Source organism: Amblyraja radiata, chromosome 9, assembly GCF_010909765.2.
Source record: "Amblyraja radiata isolate CabotCenter1 chromosome 9, sAmbRad1.1.pri, whole genome shotgun sequence".
NCBI lineage: Eukaryota > Metazoa > Chordata > Chondrichthyes > Rajiformes > Rajidae > Amblyraja > Amblyraja radiata.
This window is the reverse complement of record NC_045964.1, coordinates 62073902-62092629: the sequence shown is the minus strand read 5'-3', so window position 1 is coordinate 62092629 and position 18728 is coordinate 62073902. Positions and strand designations below refer to the sequence as shown.

The window sequence follows — 18728 nt, the reverse complement described above, 5'->3', positions numbered from 1 at the left end:
GACTTTGGAGACACACTAGACGGGAATGTGACACCGACACCGGGAGACGGGGCGTCCGCGACCCCGGCTCGTTATCGGGAATCGAGATAGACCCCGTAATGCAGGAGCAAAGAATCGCAGACGCTAATCTGCATTGGAAAGACACAACATGCGGGAGTAACAGCGCTGAAGAATGGTCCCGACCCGAAACATCATCTGTCCATGCTCTCCAGCGATGCTGCCTGACCCGCTGAGTTGCTCCAGCGCTTTGTGTCTTTCCACTAGACCTGTAATAAGTCTCGGCTGGGTGTTTACTGGGATCTCTGGTGTTTAATAGACGTCCTGATGATGTTTTTGATCGGGTTTACTACTGACAGTATTTAATCAGATCCATATTAAATCTTTTCCCCTTCACCTTAAACCTATGCAATCTGGTCCTCGATTCGCCTACTCTGGGCAAGAGACTGTGCATCCACCCGATCGATTCCTCTCATGATTTTAAACACTATCTTGCACACAGCGTTGTTCCCTTCACCATCTATACACCATTTATGGCTCGATTGTTACTATGTATTGTCTGTCTACTGATTGGTTAGCGCGCAACAAAAGCTTTTCACTGTACCTCGGTACACGTGACAATAAGATAAACTGAACCAAACATTCCCCGAGCAACAGTAGACATTTAAGAATAAGGAGTAAGCCATTTAGAACGGAGGCGAGGAAACACTTTTTCACACAGAGAGTTGTGAGTCTGTGGAATTCTCTGCCTCAGTGGAGGCCAGTTCTCTGGATAGCTCGATAGGGCTCTTAAAGATAGCGGAGTCAGGGGATATGGGGATAAGGCATGAACGGGGTCTTAAATGCCTCCAGCATCTGCAGTTCCTTCTTAAACAGGAACGTGGTACTGATTGGGGATCAGCTATGATCACATTGAATGGCGGTGCTGGCATTGAAGGGCCGGATGGCCTACTCCTGCACCTATTGTCTATTGTCTAAATGCAAAGGCTTAAAATCAAGAAACATTTTTACACAGAGAATGGTGAATCTGTGGAATTCTCTGCCACAGAAGGTAGTTGAGGCCAGTTCATTGCCTATATTTAAGAGGGAGTTAGATGTGGCCCTTGTGGCTAAAGGGATCAGGGGGTATGGAGAGAAGGCAGGTACAGGATGATCAGCCATGATCATATTGAATGGCGGTGCAGGCTCGAAGTGCCGAATGGCCTACTCCTGCACCTATTTTCTATGTATCTATTTCTATGTATTCAGACTGGTACATGGATGGGATAGGACAGGTTTAGAGGGATATGCTGGAGTAACTCAGTCGGCCAGGCAGCGTCTCTGGGGAAAAGGAATCGGTGGCGTTTCTGGTTGGGACCCTTCTTCAGACTGCTGCTGCTCCAGATGCTGTTTTTTTTGCAGTTCATTGAGTCAGTAAAGAACTTCTGCAGCTGGGACTAGTGTAGATGGGTGGGACACGTTGGTGGGTGTTGGCAAGCTGGGTCGAAGTGCCTGTTTCCACACTGTTATCACTCCATGTCTCGATGGCTTATTTGCAGGAAGATAGACGTGCAAGGCGTGGAGACCAAACTCGAACCAAAGGGAAAGACTTAATACACAAAGGGAACTGCAGATGCTGAGATCTTGAGCGAAACACAAAGCGCTGGAGTAACTCAGCGGGTCAGGCAGCATCTGATGGGGGAATGGACAGGCACATTTCGGGGCGGATGGGTTGGGGTGCAGACTACTGCTTGGAGCGGAAAGTGGGGAGGTTGGGGGTGGGGGTAGGGGGGTAGGAAAGGGCCCATTGAAGAGAATTCACAAGCTGTGTGCCTACGGGGAAGTTAGGGGGAGGCGATATTACGGGTTTTGAGAAACGGATAGAAGATAGGGGTTGTAACAGGAATGAACAGCGGTGGAGTTGCTGCCTAACAGCGCCAGAGACCCGGGTTCGATCCTGACTACGGGTGCTGTCTGTACGCGGTTCAGTACCGCAGGGCCTGATTCCCCGCTGTATCTCTAAACTAAACTAAACTAAGCAAAACTAAACCAAACTGAACTAAACTAGATGGATCAACAACAAAGAACGGAGTGCTGGAGTAACTCAGCGGGTCGGACAGCGTCTCCGGAGAACATGGATAAGTCTAAAGAAGGGTCTCGACCCGAAACGTCACCCATTCCTTCTCTCCAGAGATGCTGCATGTCCCACTGAGTTATTCCAGCTTTGCGTGTCCATCTATGGATAAGTAATGTTTCGGGTCGTGGCCCTTCTTCAGATGCTGAAGATAGACACAAAACGTTGGAGTAACTCAGTCGGGCAGGCAGCATCTCTGGAGTAAAGGGATGGGTGACTTTTCGGGTCGGTCCCTTCTTCAGTCTCCGGTGTAAACCTTCTTTGGTATAAACCAGCGTCTGCAGTCCTTTGCTTCTACTGTTCCAGATGCTGTTTCTGCAGCTCCTTGTGTCAGTAAAGAACTGGGACTGAATGAGAGAGATGGCAGAGATGCCCGTGGAGGTTCTGGTCTGAGGGCAGAGAGGGCAACGAGCGGACGGGGAGCGGGGAAACCGATCTAAACTAAACTAATTGACAATAGGCAATAGGTGCAGGAGTAGGCCATTCGGCCCTTCGAGCCAGCACCACCATTCAATGCGATCATGGCTGATCATCCACAATCAGTACCCCGTTCCTGCCTTCTCCTCATATCCCCTGACTCTGCTATCTTTACGAACTCTATCTAGCTCGCTCTAAAGCACTTAATTGCTCATGGAACAAGCTATACGGAACTGTATGGTGTATGGAACGAGCTACCAGAGGAGGTAGTTGTTCAGGGATTATCCTAACACTTAGGCAGGTACATGGATAGGACATGTTTGCAGGGATATGGACCAAACGTGGGCAGGTGGGACCAGTGTAGCTGGGACATGTTGGCCGGAGTGGTCAAGTTGGGCCGAAGGGCCTGTTTCCACACTCTGTGTATCACTCTGTGACTATGACGATCTCGGGAGATTGGAGATGAAATGTCTGCGTATCGATTGGGGAAATAACCCGCTGTTTCGGGGAACGTAATTTGTGGCGTCAACGAGAAACACCGCAAACATAACAGGAGAACGTTCCTCTAAAGGGATTGATGACAGACACAAAAAGCGGGAGATGGAGCATCTCTGGAGAGAAGGAATGGGCGACGTATCGGGTCGAGACCCTTCTTCAGACTGAAAGTCAGGAGAGAGATACACAGAGATAAAGAATGGCAAGGCGTGAAAACGAGGCATCAAATGGGACAGTTCAAGGAAAATTGTGGATTAGATCATTAGGGGAAGTTGACAACGAAGCGTAAAGAGATAACATTCACTCTGATGGACATTGAGGGGTCGGAGAACTAGGATGGGGGAGGGATGGAGAGAGAGGGAAAGCAAGGGTTACTTGAAGTTAGACAAGTCAATATTCATACCGATTTAAACTAGAATCTGCAGTTCTTTTCTACTCAATTCTCATACCGCTGCCCAAGCGAAATATGAGGTGCTGTTCCTCCAATTTGCGCTGGGCCTCAGTCACTCTGACTGTGGAGGAGGCCCAGGACAGAAAGGTCAGTGTGGGAGTGGGAATGGGAGAGGGATAGGGAGAGCGAAACGTCGCCCATTCCTCCTCTCTCCAGAGATGCTGCCCGTCCCGCTGAGTTACTCCAGCTTTTTATGTCTATCTTCGGTTTAAAGCAGCATCTGCAGTTCCTCCTTACACATAAATTGTTCGGCAACCGCGAGGTCATGTAGGTTTAGGCGGAATGAACGGATTTCGTTCGTATCCAGGGCAAGTGTCCCGGGTTAGTGGGCCGGCCTGGAGATATTGGATGAATCACTTTGTGGGAGGACGTGGGCGAGGGAGTGTTGGGTCCATCGGGGGAGGATGATCTTGAACCGGCAGGTTAAATTGTTCCGTTTAATCCGCTCAATTCCATCTAATGTACAACTTCGATTTAAGATAGGACCAGTGACAGATTGAGATGGAGAAGGTGGGAGTTTGTTTCATCTTCTGGGGATCAGGCGTAGATTAGGACTGGCGTGTTTGAAGGGCGAAATCAAATAGGCGCATTTGCCTTCTTCACTCAAAACCATGCTACGATTTTAACGTTTCATTTAGAGATACAGCGCGGAAACAGGCCCGTCACTCCACCGATTCCTTGATCATCCCCATCACATTAACACTGCCCAACACACACTGGGGACAATTTACATTTATACAAAACCAATTAACCTACAAACCTGCACGTCTTTGGAGCGTGGGAGGAAACCGGAGCACCCGGTGTAAACCCACGCGGGTCACAATGTGTAAACTTCGAACAGGCAGCACCCGTAGTCGGGACCGAACCCGACTACGGGTGCTGCCTGCAAGATTATTTAATAGCGCGGTTTGATTGTCATCAAACATTTCTGAATGAGTAGTACAGATTTGTGATTTACGTACAAGCAAACTCACAGTGGGCCCTGAGATCAGGAACAGACAGCAGACCCCAAACAAACTGGAGGGGTCGGAATCTGGAGCGAGAAAGTAAAAATGCTGGAGGAACTCAGCGGGTCAGGCAGCATCTGGAGAGGGACCTGTCGCACCTTGCAGTGTGACATGGGACCCGAAACGTCGACCTCCACAGATGCTGCCTGACCCACCGGGATCCTCCAGCAGTATTTTGCACCTGAAGATCACACTAACTCCACAGAGGCAGCACCCGCAGTCAGGATCGAACCCGAGTCTCTGGCGCTGTGAGGTAGAAACTCTACCGCTGCGCCACGTTTAGAGATAAGAGCATGGAAACAGGCCCTTCGGCCCACCCAGCTCACGCCGACCATCGATCACCCGTTCACACTAGTTCTATGTTATATCCAGCTTGCTCGCTGGTCAGAACTGTTGTGAAAACGTTGCACAGAAGGGTTTTGGACCTGAAACTTTAACCGATTGCTCTTCCCACAGATGCTACTCGAGGGCCTGATTTAGTCATAGAGTGATACGGTTAAAACTAACTAGACCCTGCTTTGAGTGAGATTTGAAATCACAGCCACGATACAAGACATTTCTATGTAGAATTAAATGAAGAATAGACTGGTGCATAAACCATGATGAAACAACCTTTCAGAAGGGCGGCACGGTGGCGCGGCAGTAAAATAGCTGGCTTACAGTGCTAACAGCGCCAGAGACCCGGGTTCGATCCTGACTGCGGGTGCTGTCTGTACGGAGTTTGTATGTTCTACCCGTGACCGCGTGGCCGGTATAGACTCATAGAGTGAGACAGACCCTTCGGCAAAACTCGCCCTACAATGTCCCAATGTCTCACTTATCTGCGCTTGGTCCATATCCCTCCAAACATGTTCTATCCATTGTTCCATACACCCTCCACCCTTTGTGTGAAAATGTTACCCATCGGATTCCCATTAAACCCATTTCCTCTGGTCCTGATTCGCCTACTCTGGGTAAAAGACTCTGTGCATCTACCCGATCTATTCCTCGCATGATTTTGTACACCTCTATAAGATCCCCCCCTCCCCCCATCCTCCTGCATTCCATGGAATAGAGACCCAGCCTACTCAACCTCTCTGTAGGAGCCATGTCTGTATTTGTGTAGGTGGGATTTGTAGTAGGGGTGTGTTCTCTTGTTAGAGGAGCCTCCCGCAGACTGGACATTTTAGTTTGTGTCTAAGTATGTGGGGATATAGTTTTCTACCATGAGACCACATACCTTTATAAGAAGCGTTTATGTGATTAATATGACGTGAATGAACAGCAATTATGTTATGATACTTCTTAGTTTCGTATTACATCAATAAATGACTAATTAAACAAGAAACGATGTCTGGAAGGTTCATCTTTGCTGTCTTGTGTCGTGAGTGCGTAAGGCTATACCTCCAAATCATCTCCGATAATTAATGGCCATCGACATTGGATTTTGGGAACGTTGTAAAAACTGGCATTATACTCTCCGTGTTGCTCTCACCCTCTAGTCCTGGCACCATCCTCATAAATCTTTTCTGAACTCCTTTCAAGCTTGACAATATCTTCCCTATAACATGGTGCCCAGAACTGAATACAATATTCTAAATGCGATCTTATACAACTGCAACGTGACCTCCCAAATTCTATACTCAATACTGTGACTGGTGAAGGCCAAAGTGCCAAAAGCCTTTTTGACCACCTTATCTACGTGCGACTTGACCTTTAAGGAATCATGCACCTGTACTCCTAGATCCCTCTGCTCTACAACACTACCCAGAGGCCTACCATTTACTGTGTAGTCCTGCCCTTGTTCGACATCCCAAAATGCAACACCTCACTTTTCTGTATTAAATTCCATCAACCATTCCTCCACCCACCTGGTCAATCGATCCAGTCCTGCTGCAATCTTTCACAGCCTTCTTCATCATCTGCAAAAGCACTAACTTTTGTATCATTAGCAAAATTGCTAATCTTGTACTGTATGTTCTCATCCAAATCATTGATGTAGATGACAAACAGTAACGGGCCCAGCACCAAACCCTGCGGCACGCCACTAGTCACAGACCTCCAGTCTGAGAAGCAACCTTCCACCATCACCCTCTGCTTCCTTCCATGAAGTCAATTTGCTATCCATTCAGCTATCTCTCTTTGGATCCCATGCGAACTACCCTTCTAGAGCAGCCCACCATGCGGAACCTTGACGAGCGCTTCACTGAAGTCTACACAACATCTACAGTTCTGCCCTCATCAACATTTGTGGCCATGTCTTCACAAAAATCAATCAGATTTGTGAGACACAACCTCCCACGTACAAAACCATGCTGACTTTCCCTAATCAGCCCTTGCCCATCCAAATGCCTGTATATCCTATCCTCTCCAGCAACCTACCAACTACAGATGTTAAGCACATAGCTATAGTTCCCAGCATTTTCCCGGCAGCCCTTCTTGAAAAGAGGTACAACATTTGCCACCCTCCAGTCTTCCGTCACCTCCTCTGTATTTAAGGACGACTCGTCAATTTCAACCAGGGCTCCTGCAATTTCCTCTCTAGTTTCCCACAATGTCCTTGGATATATCTAATAATAATAATAATAATACATTTTATTTATGGGCGCCTTTCAAGAGTCTCAAGGACACCTTACAAAAATTGAGCATGTAGAGGATAAACATGTAAGGGGAATGAAATAAATAGTAGAGACATGACTAGTACACAAAGTAAAGACAGAATTCAATACAAAACACAGTATGAGGCAATTAATGCACAGATGAAAAGGGACGGGGACGTGGGGCTAAGGATAGGCAGAGGTGAAGAGATGGGTCTTGAGGCGGGACTGGAAGATGGTGAGGGACATGGAATTGCGGATCAGTTGGGGGAGGGAGTTCCAGAGCCTGGGAGCTGCCCTGGAGAAGGCTCTGTCTCCAAAACTGCGGAGGATGGACTTGTGGATGGAGAGGAGACCGGCTGATGTGGATCTGAGGGACCGTGAGGGTTGGTAGGGGGAGAGGAGGTCAATGAGATATGGGGGGGCCAGATGGTGGAGGGCTTTGTAGGTGAGGATCAGGATTTTGTAGGTGATCCGGTGGGAGATGGGAAGCCAGTGAAATTGTTTGAGGACTGGAGTGATGTGATGCCAGGATTTGGTATGGGTGATGAGTCGGGCGGCAGCGATCTGGACCAGTTGGAGTCGGTTGATGTAGGTGGAGCTGATGCCAAGGGGAAGTGAGTTGCAATAGTCCAGTTGGGAGGAGATGAAGGCATGGATGAGTCTTTCAGCAGCGGGCAGTGTGAGAGAGGGTCTGAGTTTGGCGATGTTGCGGAGATGAAAGAAGGAGGTTTTAATGACATGGCGGATGTGAGGCTCAAGGGAGAGGGTGGAATCAAAGATCACGCCAAGGTTGCGGGCCTAGGGAGATGGGGAGACAGTGGTGCCGTCGATGGTGAGAGTGGGGTTATTGATTTTGCTGAGTGTGGCTTTGGAGCCTATGAGGAGGAATTCTGTCTTACCGCTGTTGAATTTGAGGAAATTAGGAAATCAGGCCCTGGAGATTTGTCTACCTTCAAACACGACAGTACCTTCAGTACTTCTTCGACGGTAACCCCGACTGATCTCATGACACTTCCAGTGACTGCTCCAATTTCCTCCGACCTACTGTCTTTCTCCTCGGTAAATACAGAGATGCTAGTCAAAAACAAGAAGGATGCATGGGACAGGTATAGGCAGCTGGGATCGTGCATCCCTGGAAGAGTTTCGGGAACTAAGGAGTATACTATAAAAAGGAAATCAGAAGGGCAAAAAGGGGCCAATTCCTACCCATCAGGCCCCTTGCATTAAAATACGTTTAAATTAACCCTCCTTCCTCGCTCCTCACCTTTCACCTGCCTATTCTGTCCACTATTCGTTCCCACACCACCCGCCATACCAACTTCTAACCTCTCACGTGCCTCTGTCCTGCATGAGATCCCACCCCCCTGCCAATCTAGTTTAAACCCTCCCATGTAGCATTAGCAAACCTTCCCCTTAGGATGTTGGTCCCCTTCCAGTTTAGGTGCAACCCGTCCCTTTTATACAGGTCACCCCTGCCCCGGTAGAAAAATACAAATCAATGCCCCCAAGTCTATGTAGTTCAGAGCTTATTTGGAGGTTGTAGTGTTTAATAGCCCAATGGCAGTAGGAAAGAAGCCAAATGTAGAACTTGGACTCAAAAAATAAGTATTCTCACAATTAGATTCTGCAATGAATAATTAAGCAATTTGTATACATTTTAATAAAATTGCGGGCATATTACTCTTGGTTGTACCATATGATGCAAGATCATAATTCTGCAATTGTAACGGATCTGAGCCACAAAGAATTTTAGGAACAGAATCCCTTTTACGGACTATGTTATATGAAAACAATTTTAACAGTAACTCATTGAGATAGTGACAGGTTTCATTACATATAAAGCCCACTAATTCATATATACACAGTGTAAACACTAGCAATGCAGTGAAATTCTATGCTTAGACTGCTTGAGTTTTAAGAGTTTACGGAAATTATAAACACTTTAATAAATCTTTCAACAATGCCAATGACAATATAATCAGATATTCACTCATAGAAGTTGCACTGACTCCGTGCGTTTGGTTAATATTTGATTCACAGAGCACCAGATTTATTATAGATCATTTAGAGAGTATTGTGTTCAGTTTAGGGCACCATGTTATAGGAAAGATGTTGTCAAGCTGGAACGGGTGCAGAGAAGATTTACGAGGATGTTGCCAGGACTCAAGGCCCTGAGCTATAGGGAGCAGTTGAAGAGGCAAGGGCTATTCCTTGGAGCGCAAAGGGATGAGTGATTTTATAGAGGTGCACAAAATCATAGAAACACAGAACATAGAAAATAGGTGCAGGAGTAGGCCATTCAGCCCTTCGAGCCTGCACAGCCATTCAATATGATCATGGTTGATCATCCAACTCAGTATCCTGTACCTGCCTTCTCTCCATACCCCCTGATCCCTTTAGCCACAAGGGCCACATCTAACTCCCTCTTAAATATAGCCAATGAACTGTCCTCAACTACCTTCTGTGGCAGAGAGTTCCAGAGATTCACCACTCTGTGTGAAAAATGTTTTTCTCATCTCGGTCCTAAAGGATTTCCCCTTTATCCTTAAACTGTGACCCCTTGTCCTGGACTTCCCCAACATCGGGAACAATCTTCCTGCATCTAGCCTGTCCAACCCCTTAAGAATTTTGTAAGTTTCTATAAGATCCCCCCTCAATCTTCTAAATTCTAGCGAGTACAAGCCGAGTCTATCCAGTCTTTCTTCATATGAAAGTCCTGACATCCCAGGAATCAGTCTGGTGAACCTTCTCTGTACTCCCTCTATGGCAAGAATGTCTTTCCTCAGATTTGGAGACCAAAACTGTACACAATACTCCAGGTGTGGTCTCACCAATACCCTGTACAACTGCAATAGAACCTCCCTGCTCCTATACTCAAATCCTTTTGCTATGAATGCTAACATACCATTCGCTTTCTTCACTGCCTGCTGCACCTGCATGCCTACTTTCAATGACTGTTGTACCATGACACCCAGGTCTCGTTGCATCACCCCTTTTCCTAATCGGCCACCATTTAGATAATAGTCTACCTTCCTGTTTTTGCCACCAAAGTGGATAATCTCACATTTATCCACATTATACTGCATCTGCCATGCATTTGCCCACTCACCCAGCCTATCCAAGTCACCTTGCAGATCGTGAGGGGAATAGATCAGGTTACCACAGAATATCTGGCCCAGAGTAAAGGGGAATCGAGAACAGAGGACAAAGGTTATAGGCAAGGGGGGAACGATTTAATAGGAACCTGAGGGGTAATTTTTTTTTTTTACACACAAGGGAGGTGGGTGTATGGAACAAGCTGCCAGAGGAGGTAGTTGAGGCAGGTACTATCACAATGTTTAAGAAACATTTAGACTTGTGCGTGAATAGGACAGGTTTAGAGGGATATGGGCCTTACACAAGCAGTGCGGCTAGTGTCGATGGGACATGTTGGTCGGTGTGGGCAAGTGGGCTTATGGGTCCGTTTCCATGCTGTATGACTGGAATCGCAGAAAGGTTTCAGTGGAGGTGCTGACAATTGACCCAGGGGGTTTTACCTGTTTGGAGTGAGGGGAATCCCCCGCCCCGCCTCGTAGCTTGGCAATAACCCTGTGAGCAGGAAGATGCACAACGCAAGGGGTGATCCGAAGATACTTGTAGTTAGGGCCCTTGTAAGAAATCACATACATGAGAGTTACCACTGTATTGAGAAATTTAACCAGAAAATGCTGAAACATGCCACGTCATGCTGCAGAGGGGAATGGAATCAGGTTCTCAATGATCTTTCATCTAACTTGCCGATTTACCAAATTGAATACAAGTCCGGGGAAAGAAAAGAAGTCTGAAGAAGAGTCACCACCAGAAGCTTCACCCATCTTTTTTTCTCCAGAGATTCTTCGTGACCCACAGAGTTACTCCAACACTGTGTCTCCATCTTTGGTATAAACCAGCATCAGCAGTCGTTTCTAAAGAATGGGAAGGTTTGAAGGAAATTTTAGATGGGAATGGGGCGAGGGAGAACAAAAAGAGTTTAAAAAAAAGACATTGCTATTGAATGAGCTTTGCCAATGATCTAATCAAGTGTTAAAATAATTTTTCTCAAGCCAATAGCAAATATCACTGCAATCCGCATGATCTGACCAAGTAAACTTCAAACAAACCCCCTTTTAGTTATTTGGCTTCCTTCCCCCTCTTCCCTGTTTCCCCACCTGGACTCACCTTGGGCTCTCCTTCCCTTCCACTTACATTCCTTCTTCTGGCTTCACAGTTTACACTCTTCTATCCTTGTCTGAAGAAGTGTCTCAACCCGAAACTTCACCCATAACTTCCTTCCAGAGATGCTGCCTGTCTCGCTGAGTTACTCCAGCATTTTGTGTCCATCTTCGGATTAAACCAGCATCTGCAGTTCCTCCCTCCACCTACAACTTGACAGGCTGTGTCCTGCCCCCCCCACCCCCCCCCCCCTTCCACCTTTCTCTCCTCTAACCCCCACCACAATCAGGCTGAAGAGGCCCAACCCAAAACATCACATATCCATGTTCTTCAGAGATGCTGCCTGACCTGCTGAGTTACTCCTTTGCCTTTAAGTGACCTATTCACTGCTACTGAGATGTTGATGTAAAAACTAATGAAATGGAAGTGAATGCAAATTGTAGAAATAGAAATTTGTTTTAAAAGCACCCAATTTCGTGGCATTGGTACGAGATTCCAATGCTAGTTAATTCGTTTAGTTGAATGTCACATGTACCATAGCACAGCAAAAAGCTTTTAGTTGCATACTATCCAGTCAGCAGACTGTACATGATTGCTACACATCGAGCTGCCCAGTGTACATCAGGATACACAATGCAATAATGTTGTGATAAGTTTGAAATTAAATGCTTTTTTTAATGAGACAGTTAAAGAGAAAGTACTTTAACAAATGACAGTGACCAAAAACAAATATATGGAAAGTTGTTTATTGGGAACATTTTACAATCAGTTATTATTTTAAGCAAGTTATTGATTCTCCAGTGTCAACAGCATTATGCATGTTAATAACATGCATGGATAAAGTACACCTTCATATACCAATGGAGTTTGCAAGGTTCAAGATAAAAGACTGATGAGACTTCAATACAAAGATTATTGTACTCGGGGAGTACTGTCAAAAAAGTACATTTATAACATCTTGTGTACAAAAGGGCAGGTTATGTACTGACAACAACGTGAAGTGATATCACTTGCATTTACAAACGCACTGAAATTTGATATTTCCCAGTTACAACCAAGATCATTCAAAATCAGAAACAAACTAAATTGAAAGCACTGATTGCTGGAATGCCACCCTTGACTGCTGCTGACAACAGGATTGCAAATCTCCACAAACATGGGATTTGTTTTGTAGTCCTTCGACATAATTGAGAGACCTTTTAAAAAATATATCAATGCGCAGTCATACAATACAAAGTGCAGTCATCAATATTGGGAGAAAACAAGTGAAAGAAAATCCCACAATCATGTAAACATTTCTCAAGCCTTGAGAAACTTTATTGCAGTTTTAATTATGAGCCAAATTATCTTTCATTAAGTTTCACAAACATACACTGTGCTTGGGTAACTGCACATTGCTTTGGAGATTGGACCTCGACAATTACATGTCAAAATCTATGCGGTCATGATTATAACAATAACAAAATCAGTTTTAATCTGGTCAGATATCATGATGCTATGTACACAGCATTTAACACAAAGATAGATGAAATGCTGGAGTAACACCGGGACAGGCAGCATCTCTGGAGAGAAGGAATGGATGACTTTTCAGGTCGAGACTCTTCAGTCTGAAGAAGGGTCTCGACCCGAAACGTCACCCATTCCCTCATCTCCAGAGATGCTGCCTGTCTCGCTGAGTTACTCCAGCATGTTGTGTCCATCTTCGATTTAAACCAGCATCTGCAGTTCCTTCCTACTGCATTTAACACACGTGGATGACTTTTACATAAAGGTATGATTCAATTAAAAAACAGCTTTACAGAATGGACGTTTAGATTTCTTTAGAAGTTTGAACAATGAAATGAAGTGGCACCTCATCTGTAGATTGCATGTTTTGATATGATGCTTTTTCAATAGTCCTCTTTCTACATTGTGAAAAGGGAACAAAAACCTCAAGGAAAATTTCTGGAGGTCAAATCAGACAAGTAGGAACTGGATTGGCATAGAAATTCATCCACAAATGTGCCTGTCTACTTTTGAACAGCAAAACGCATAAATTATAACAGTTCTTTCAGTCTCCAACTACTAGGTCAGCTGGTGCATTATTCAGTTATGCCGTCCCTCAAGAAATATTTAATTTGTCTTACTTTAGCAACATGGAAATGCACTTTAAGGTTAGCTACTCAAGTGATAACACTTGCCTCAACAGCAGTCAATGCCAATCTCTCAAAACCAACACTAAATTGGGCAACAGACACAAAATGCTGGAGTAACTCAGTGGGTCAGGCAGCATCTCTGGAGAAAAGGAATGGGTGACGTTTCGGGTCTAGACCCTTCATCAGACAGTTCTCAACCCAAAAAGTCACCTATTCATTCCTCCAGAGATGCTGCCTGACCCGCTGAGTTACTCCAGCATTTTGCATCTATCTTTGGTGCAAACCAGCATCTGCAGTTCCTTCCAACACTAAATTGGGCAATATTTGGTGTGTAATACCTGTGCTGAATGTCTGGTGTTAAAGCAGACAGCAATCAAGTTCTTAAATCCTCATTCAAAAAAAAAATCAAAAAAAATCAATTGAACTCCAGGGGTACATTAGTTACCTGGCACCTCCAATGCGTAGCACTACTTCACCTTACTGTACCCATACTGACCCCTTTAGCTTTAAGAACAGAGCAGCATCTTTGTTTAACAATGGTCTCAGGAAAAGTCCTTCAATGTCCAAAGTGTGCAAACCCAGTCGAGCAACCAGCTCCTGGGAACCTTAATCTGGCACCAAAACGTTACCAAAAGGAAAACAAAAATGATCGCCACAGTTTGTGAAATAACAACAGTTTGTTACAAGAATAACCCACTTTGCTGCAATGCGCAAAGTTACAAAAGAATCAATATTACAAACCTGGGTTTAAGTGCATTTAAAACTTTCAAAGCTCCAGTTACTCCTAAACACCAGTGTATAACTTTAAAAAAGAATCTATATTTCATTATTTGCTGCACTCCCACAAACACCTCAGAACATGACCATTCATTGGAGGAGACAGTGGCCATGTTACCTCAACACAGTTTCGTCGAGCCTGCATGAGATGAGCATGTACCATTTTTCTCCTCCCTTTTCATTACAGCCTGGCTGAGATTGAGAGAATGCTCTCTACAAATGCACCTTCAGGAAATAAAAGGCATCTTTAAATAGGAAAAAACCCACCCTTGCATGTATAGAAGACGAGGGCACGCAGAAGACTGCCGTTTACATTATTTAAATTCCATCAGCTCAACTCCTTGCAAAGTGAGTGGTATTTCCCAGCAAATGTAATTGCTTTTTCTTTAAACATAGCGGTATTAAAAGATTTATTTAACATATAAAAAAATGCCTGCATACTGAGTGCCATGGGCTTGAACAAAGGCCTCTGTATGGTCTTTCATAACTGCCTTGAGTATCAGTTGGAATCAGTACAACTACCGACTTGTCTCAAGTTGGCAGTGTCCTGATCATACAGCCAAACATAACTGCACTCGCGAGCTTAACGTCTACATAGAACGAGGACTGAGACACCATGATTTACAGGCTTAAAGTCAAAGCTAATTGATGGTCATGAATAAATTTTGGATGTACAAGTACAAAATAATAACAAAAGCTTACATTTATGAAAATATTCCATGAAATCACAGAGAATCATTTGCAAGTATGCCAAGATATCAAAAGGCCTAAAGGTTTATAATAAGATTGAACGCTTTTTTCATTAAATGTTCATGTACAATAATAGCAAGAATACTGAAACCCTCTGAATCTCGAAGTAACACCACCAGTCACATTATAAGTGGGAGACTGATTCCTAGGATCAGCATACACTGAAACAGTGCAGCAAATGTAACCAGAGTGCAGAGCAAAAATATGAGTATTGGCAGAAGATATTTCTTCCAGTTGCTGGTATGTGCACTCATGGAGTTTGTCTTATCATTGGAATATGATCAGTTCTTCTAACTATGTTGTACACACTCTTGGACTGGCATAATTTAACCAGTTTGGCTATCTACCTACCTGAAAAAGTGCTCTTTTCACCGTTATATTTGAGTAGTATTTTCAAAAGTTATGGGTACAGAAGATTTGAAGACTGGATGTTTGGCAGAACATCAGAACCTGTTCAATATCGGATGTGTATTGAACACAGAAGTGCGGAAGTGGAGTTATTTTTTTAAACAAATAATGATACCAGTAAAATGCTCAAGCATTTGGATGCTTCCTGGCATTTGGATGCTTGCTGAGTTATTCTATTTATTTGAGCTTTTGAAAACCTGAATCAAATCCTAGCAAGCCTACACTACATAGTATCAGCTCATTCCAAGGTACGCTGAAATGTCCTTCAACAGACACCTACAGTTTTATAACACATGGAATTCATACAACAACAAAAACAGACCTTCGGTACAGATGAGAACAATGAACAGTGCTCTACTTTGTGGAATTTACATTCCAATTCCAGTTCCATAGCAGGTGGTGTTCACTGGACTCTACCCCTCAGCTGAAAATAGGGCATTTCTCTCTCTGGATAGGAGGGAGGAAAGCAAAATTGAAGTCCATCGTGGCCATCCTTCAGAAGGATAAAAAGAAAGCCCACTAAAAAGCAATGTAGGCTACAGAAAAGAGACAGTACAAATAATAAAGTAGAGATGCAGTTGGAGGAAGGTTAGAATTTGTTGGGACTATTTACAGTATAAGACAATATTTCGAATGGCTCTGGACAGCTGTCTGGGATGGAACTTTGCTTGCAGAGAGAGATCTGGTCATGAACTGAACAAAGACATGATTCAAAAGGCCCAATATCTAGATCTTCACACTCTTCAAACAAGGGACAAAAGGGAAAGGCACGTGAGCGAGTTTACAATTATGCAGTTTGTTAGGTACATGGAATGATACAGACTTGCATAAAAACAAAAGCAAACTTAGAAAATATAATCACATAAATCGTCCAAGTGACAATTCAACTCAAAACATTGCTGGATTTCAGTCATCTCACAAATGGTTAACATGATAGTAACGCTTTCCTTTCTTGAAGAAAAATGTCACATTCCACCAAATAACTCTACATTTGGTTACCATGATTTGATGCTTTTCTTTGCCCTCCACCTGAACCAAAATAGCAAATTTACTCAATAAAAGAACCACCAATCCAAATCTGTGCAATTTAGTGCAAAAATGTCACAGTTATTTGTGCTCTGTCGAGATGCTCAACCTTAAAAAGTTTCAGGTGAGATTTGTTTAAAAAAAGTGTTCAATTTGATTTGGAAAGAGCAAAAACAAAGCAGAATCAAAGGAGAATGATTAGAAAGCCCTAGTCAAAAGTAGTAAAATGCCGGAGTTACAAATGGACAGGATTCCCAAACCAGATCTCTCATGAAATCTTAACTTTCACTTTTGGAAGAAAAATGTCCATTTTATTCCACTGGTTCAGGCATCAAATTGACCAATCTTATTACCTAAAAAAACATATTCTTCTCCATCTGTATTCCCCTAGTTCTAGAGACATAGATTATGTGTATCTGTTTGTATCTGTTCAGTGGGAGGTGCCTTTTCTCAGACCCAACACCAGTCTCTGCGCTTGAGAAGCAAACATTGCCAATCGAATGCATGATTTTTATTCTGCCCGCACACAAACCAACATACTTCAGGAGGGGGAGGGGCGGGGGGGGGGGGGTCACTTGATTGATGGCACTACTGATAAGGAATCCTCATCACTTTCTGATTTCCTTGCACAGCCGAGGAGACCCAGTGAAGCAAAAAACTGTCGCGTAGCAAGGACGATTCAGGCATGGACTAGCTAGTTCAGAACACATTGGGCAAGTACCCTAGAAACAACTTGCTTTGCCATGCCAACACAGGGGGCATTCACTGCCGTGCTGTGGGGAGTGTTTAATGTAGGATTTATGGAAGACAGCAAATTGAAAGTTTGCTGAGAAAATACACACACACACACACACTCTGATATAACTGGACCCAATGTGACTATCTTTGATTTTTGTTCTTGCCGTTTTCTCAAAACATGATTCGAAAGAATTGAGTAAATTCAGTTCGGGGGTTCAGGCACTTCTGGTATTCTGAAACTTTGGAAAGGAGAGAAGGGAAAGAAGCAGCAAATTCGTCAATGGCATGATGTGGAGTGCTACAGAATTGGGAAAAGAGTAAACATCCTGTTTTCTGGATGACTTCGCTTTTAGTGGACAGATGGATCAAATCATGTCCGAATTGGAACAAACCATTTGTCGACATCATTAAAAAATATCAATAGCTTGAAACATTGAGATTGAGGTCGTTACATATGCTCATTATTTCTACTAAAAAATAAGAAAATAATTCTGCCACATTACCTTCAAAGATGGCCCATTTTAAACTTAAACTGCATAGTAGAAAACAATAGTAAATTCAAACCCCAATTCCGACCAGCATGTCTTTTGTAAAGTGGAGGATAGCATAACATTGATTTTGCAGACACACATCAAGATAGCTTTAGACACACAAGCATCAAGACTTGCAAGGAAGAGTGAATCATTTGGTAATCCTAGCCAGCACCAGCTTCAGGCTCAGGAGTTCTCGATCTTTCTTTTCCAATTGTGCACGAACAAAAACACGTCACAACGATTTAGGTATGGGATATTTTAAATAGATTTAGACTTTCCCTGGCCAGCCAGCCCTCCCCTGCCAAACAAATTCCTGCAAATTGTAATTATAATTGACACGTTCAGCAAGACATATTTTAAAAGATCAACAAGAGTGAAGTATTTAAAGTGTACTCGTTGAATTGCCTTTTTTTCTTTGGCTGGGGAGGGTAGGTGGTGAGAAATCATAAAACGGTTAATGACGAGATTCATCTCCAAGGATTTTATGGCTGTGAGCAGGCAGACCCATTTTGCCACGACACCACCTTGCTTGACTTGCACTGCTGATCACATTTGGCAAGGCTCAGGGGGTACAAACTCTGATCAATCGCCGTCGGTTTTAATGTCTCATTAGTAAAAGTGATGCTGAGAGCCTGTATACACATCCTGTTAATGCAACACCAATGGAATCAGTGAAAGGGCACATTCAACGCCTCTTGACTTCGGTTTAGGTTTTAAAAAAATATATAAATAGGTGTGAAAATTCAAAGCACAAAAGCAGCAGAGTGATAACGAACTGGAAACAGAGACTTGGACGTGCGAGTGCTTGTCTAACCAGGGCATTGTTCAATCCTCGATTTCTTCATAGGTAGTTGCCTCGAATGAATGGTCAATTAAAGGTTTTAACTTGTGTCGCGAGTATTTCAACTGTAGGAGGTCACCAACCTCTCCTATCACCTTTAGAGCCTAAAGAAAAACAAACCAGACAAAATATTAATATGCAAGTAGGCAAAAAGAAACTGTAAAAGTGCAGATATAGCAAAAGATGCAATAATCCCATTCGCATCCTAACCTCACCAATGCCTTAATAATATGTGAATAACTTTACCTTTTATGATAGTTTAAGTTCAAG

At 43.9% G+C, this 18728-nt stretch overlaps 1 protein-coding gene across 1 annotated transcript in view; it reads right to left on the bottom strand.

Moving 5' to 3' along the window:
* Window positions 1–11980: 11980 nt before the first annotated feature.
* The window catches only part of sptlc2 (serine palmitoyltransferase long chain base subunit 2), a 122618-nt gene continuing 115870 nt past the window's right edge, over window positions 11981–18728 (bottom strand). The window contains exon 12 of the mRNA XM_033027601.1: window positions 11981–18562. Within this exon, the coding sequence (XP_032883492.1) occupies window positions 18443–18562 (120 nt within the window). The 3' untranslated portion in view covers window positions 11981–18442. The remainder of the gene's footprint in view (window positions 18563–18728) is intronic.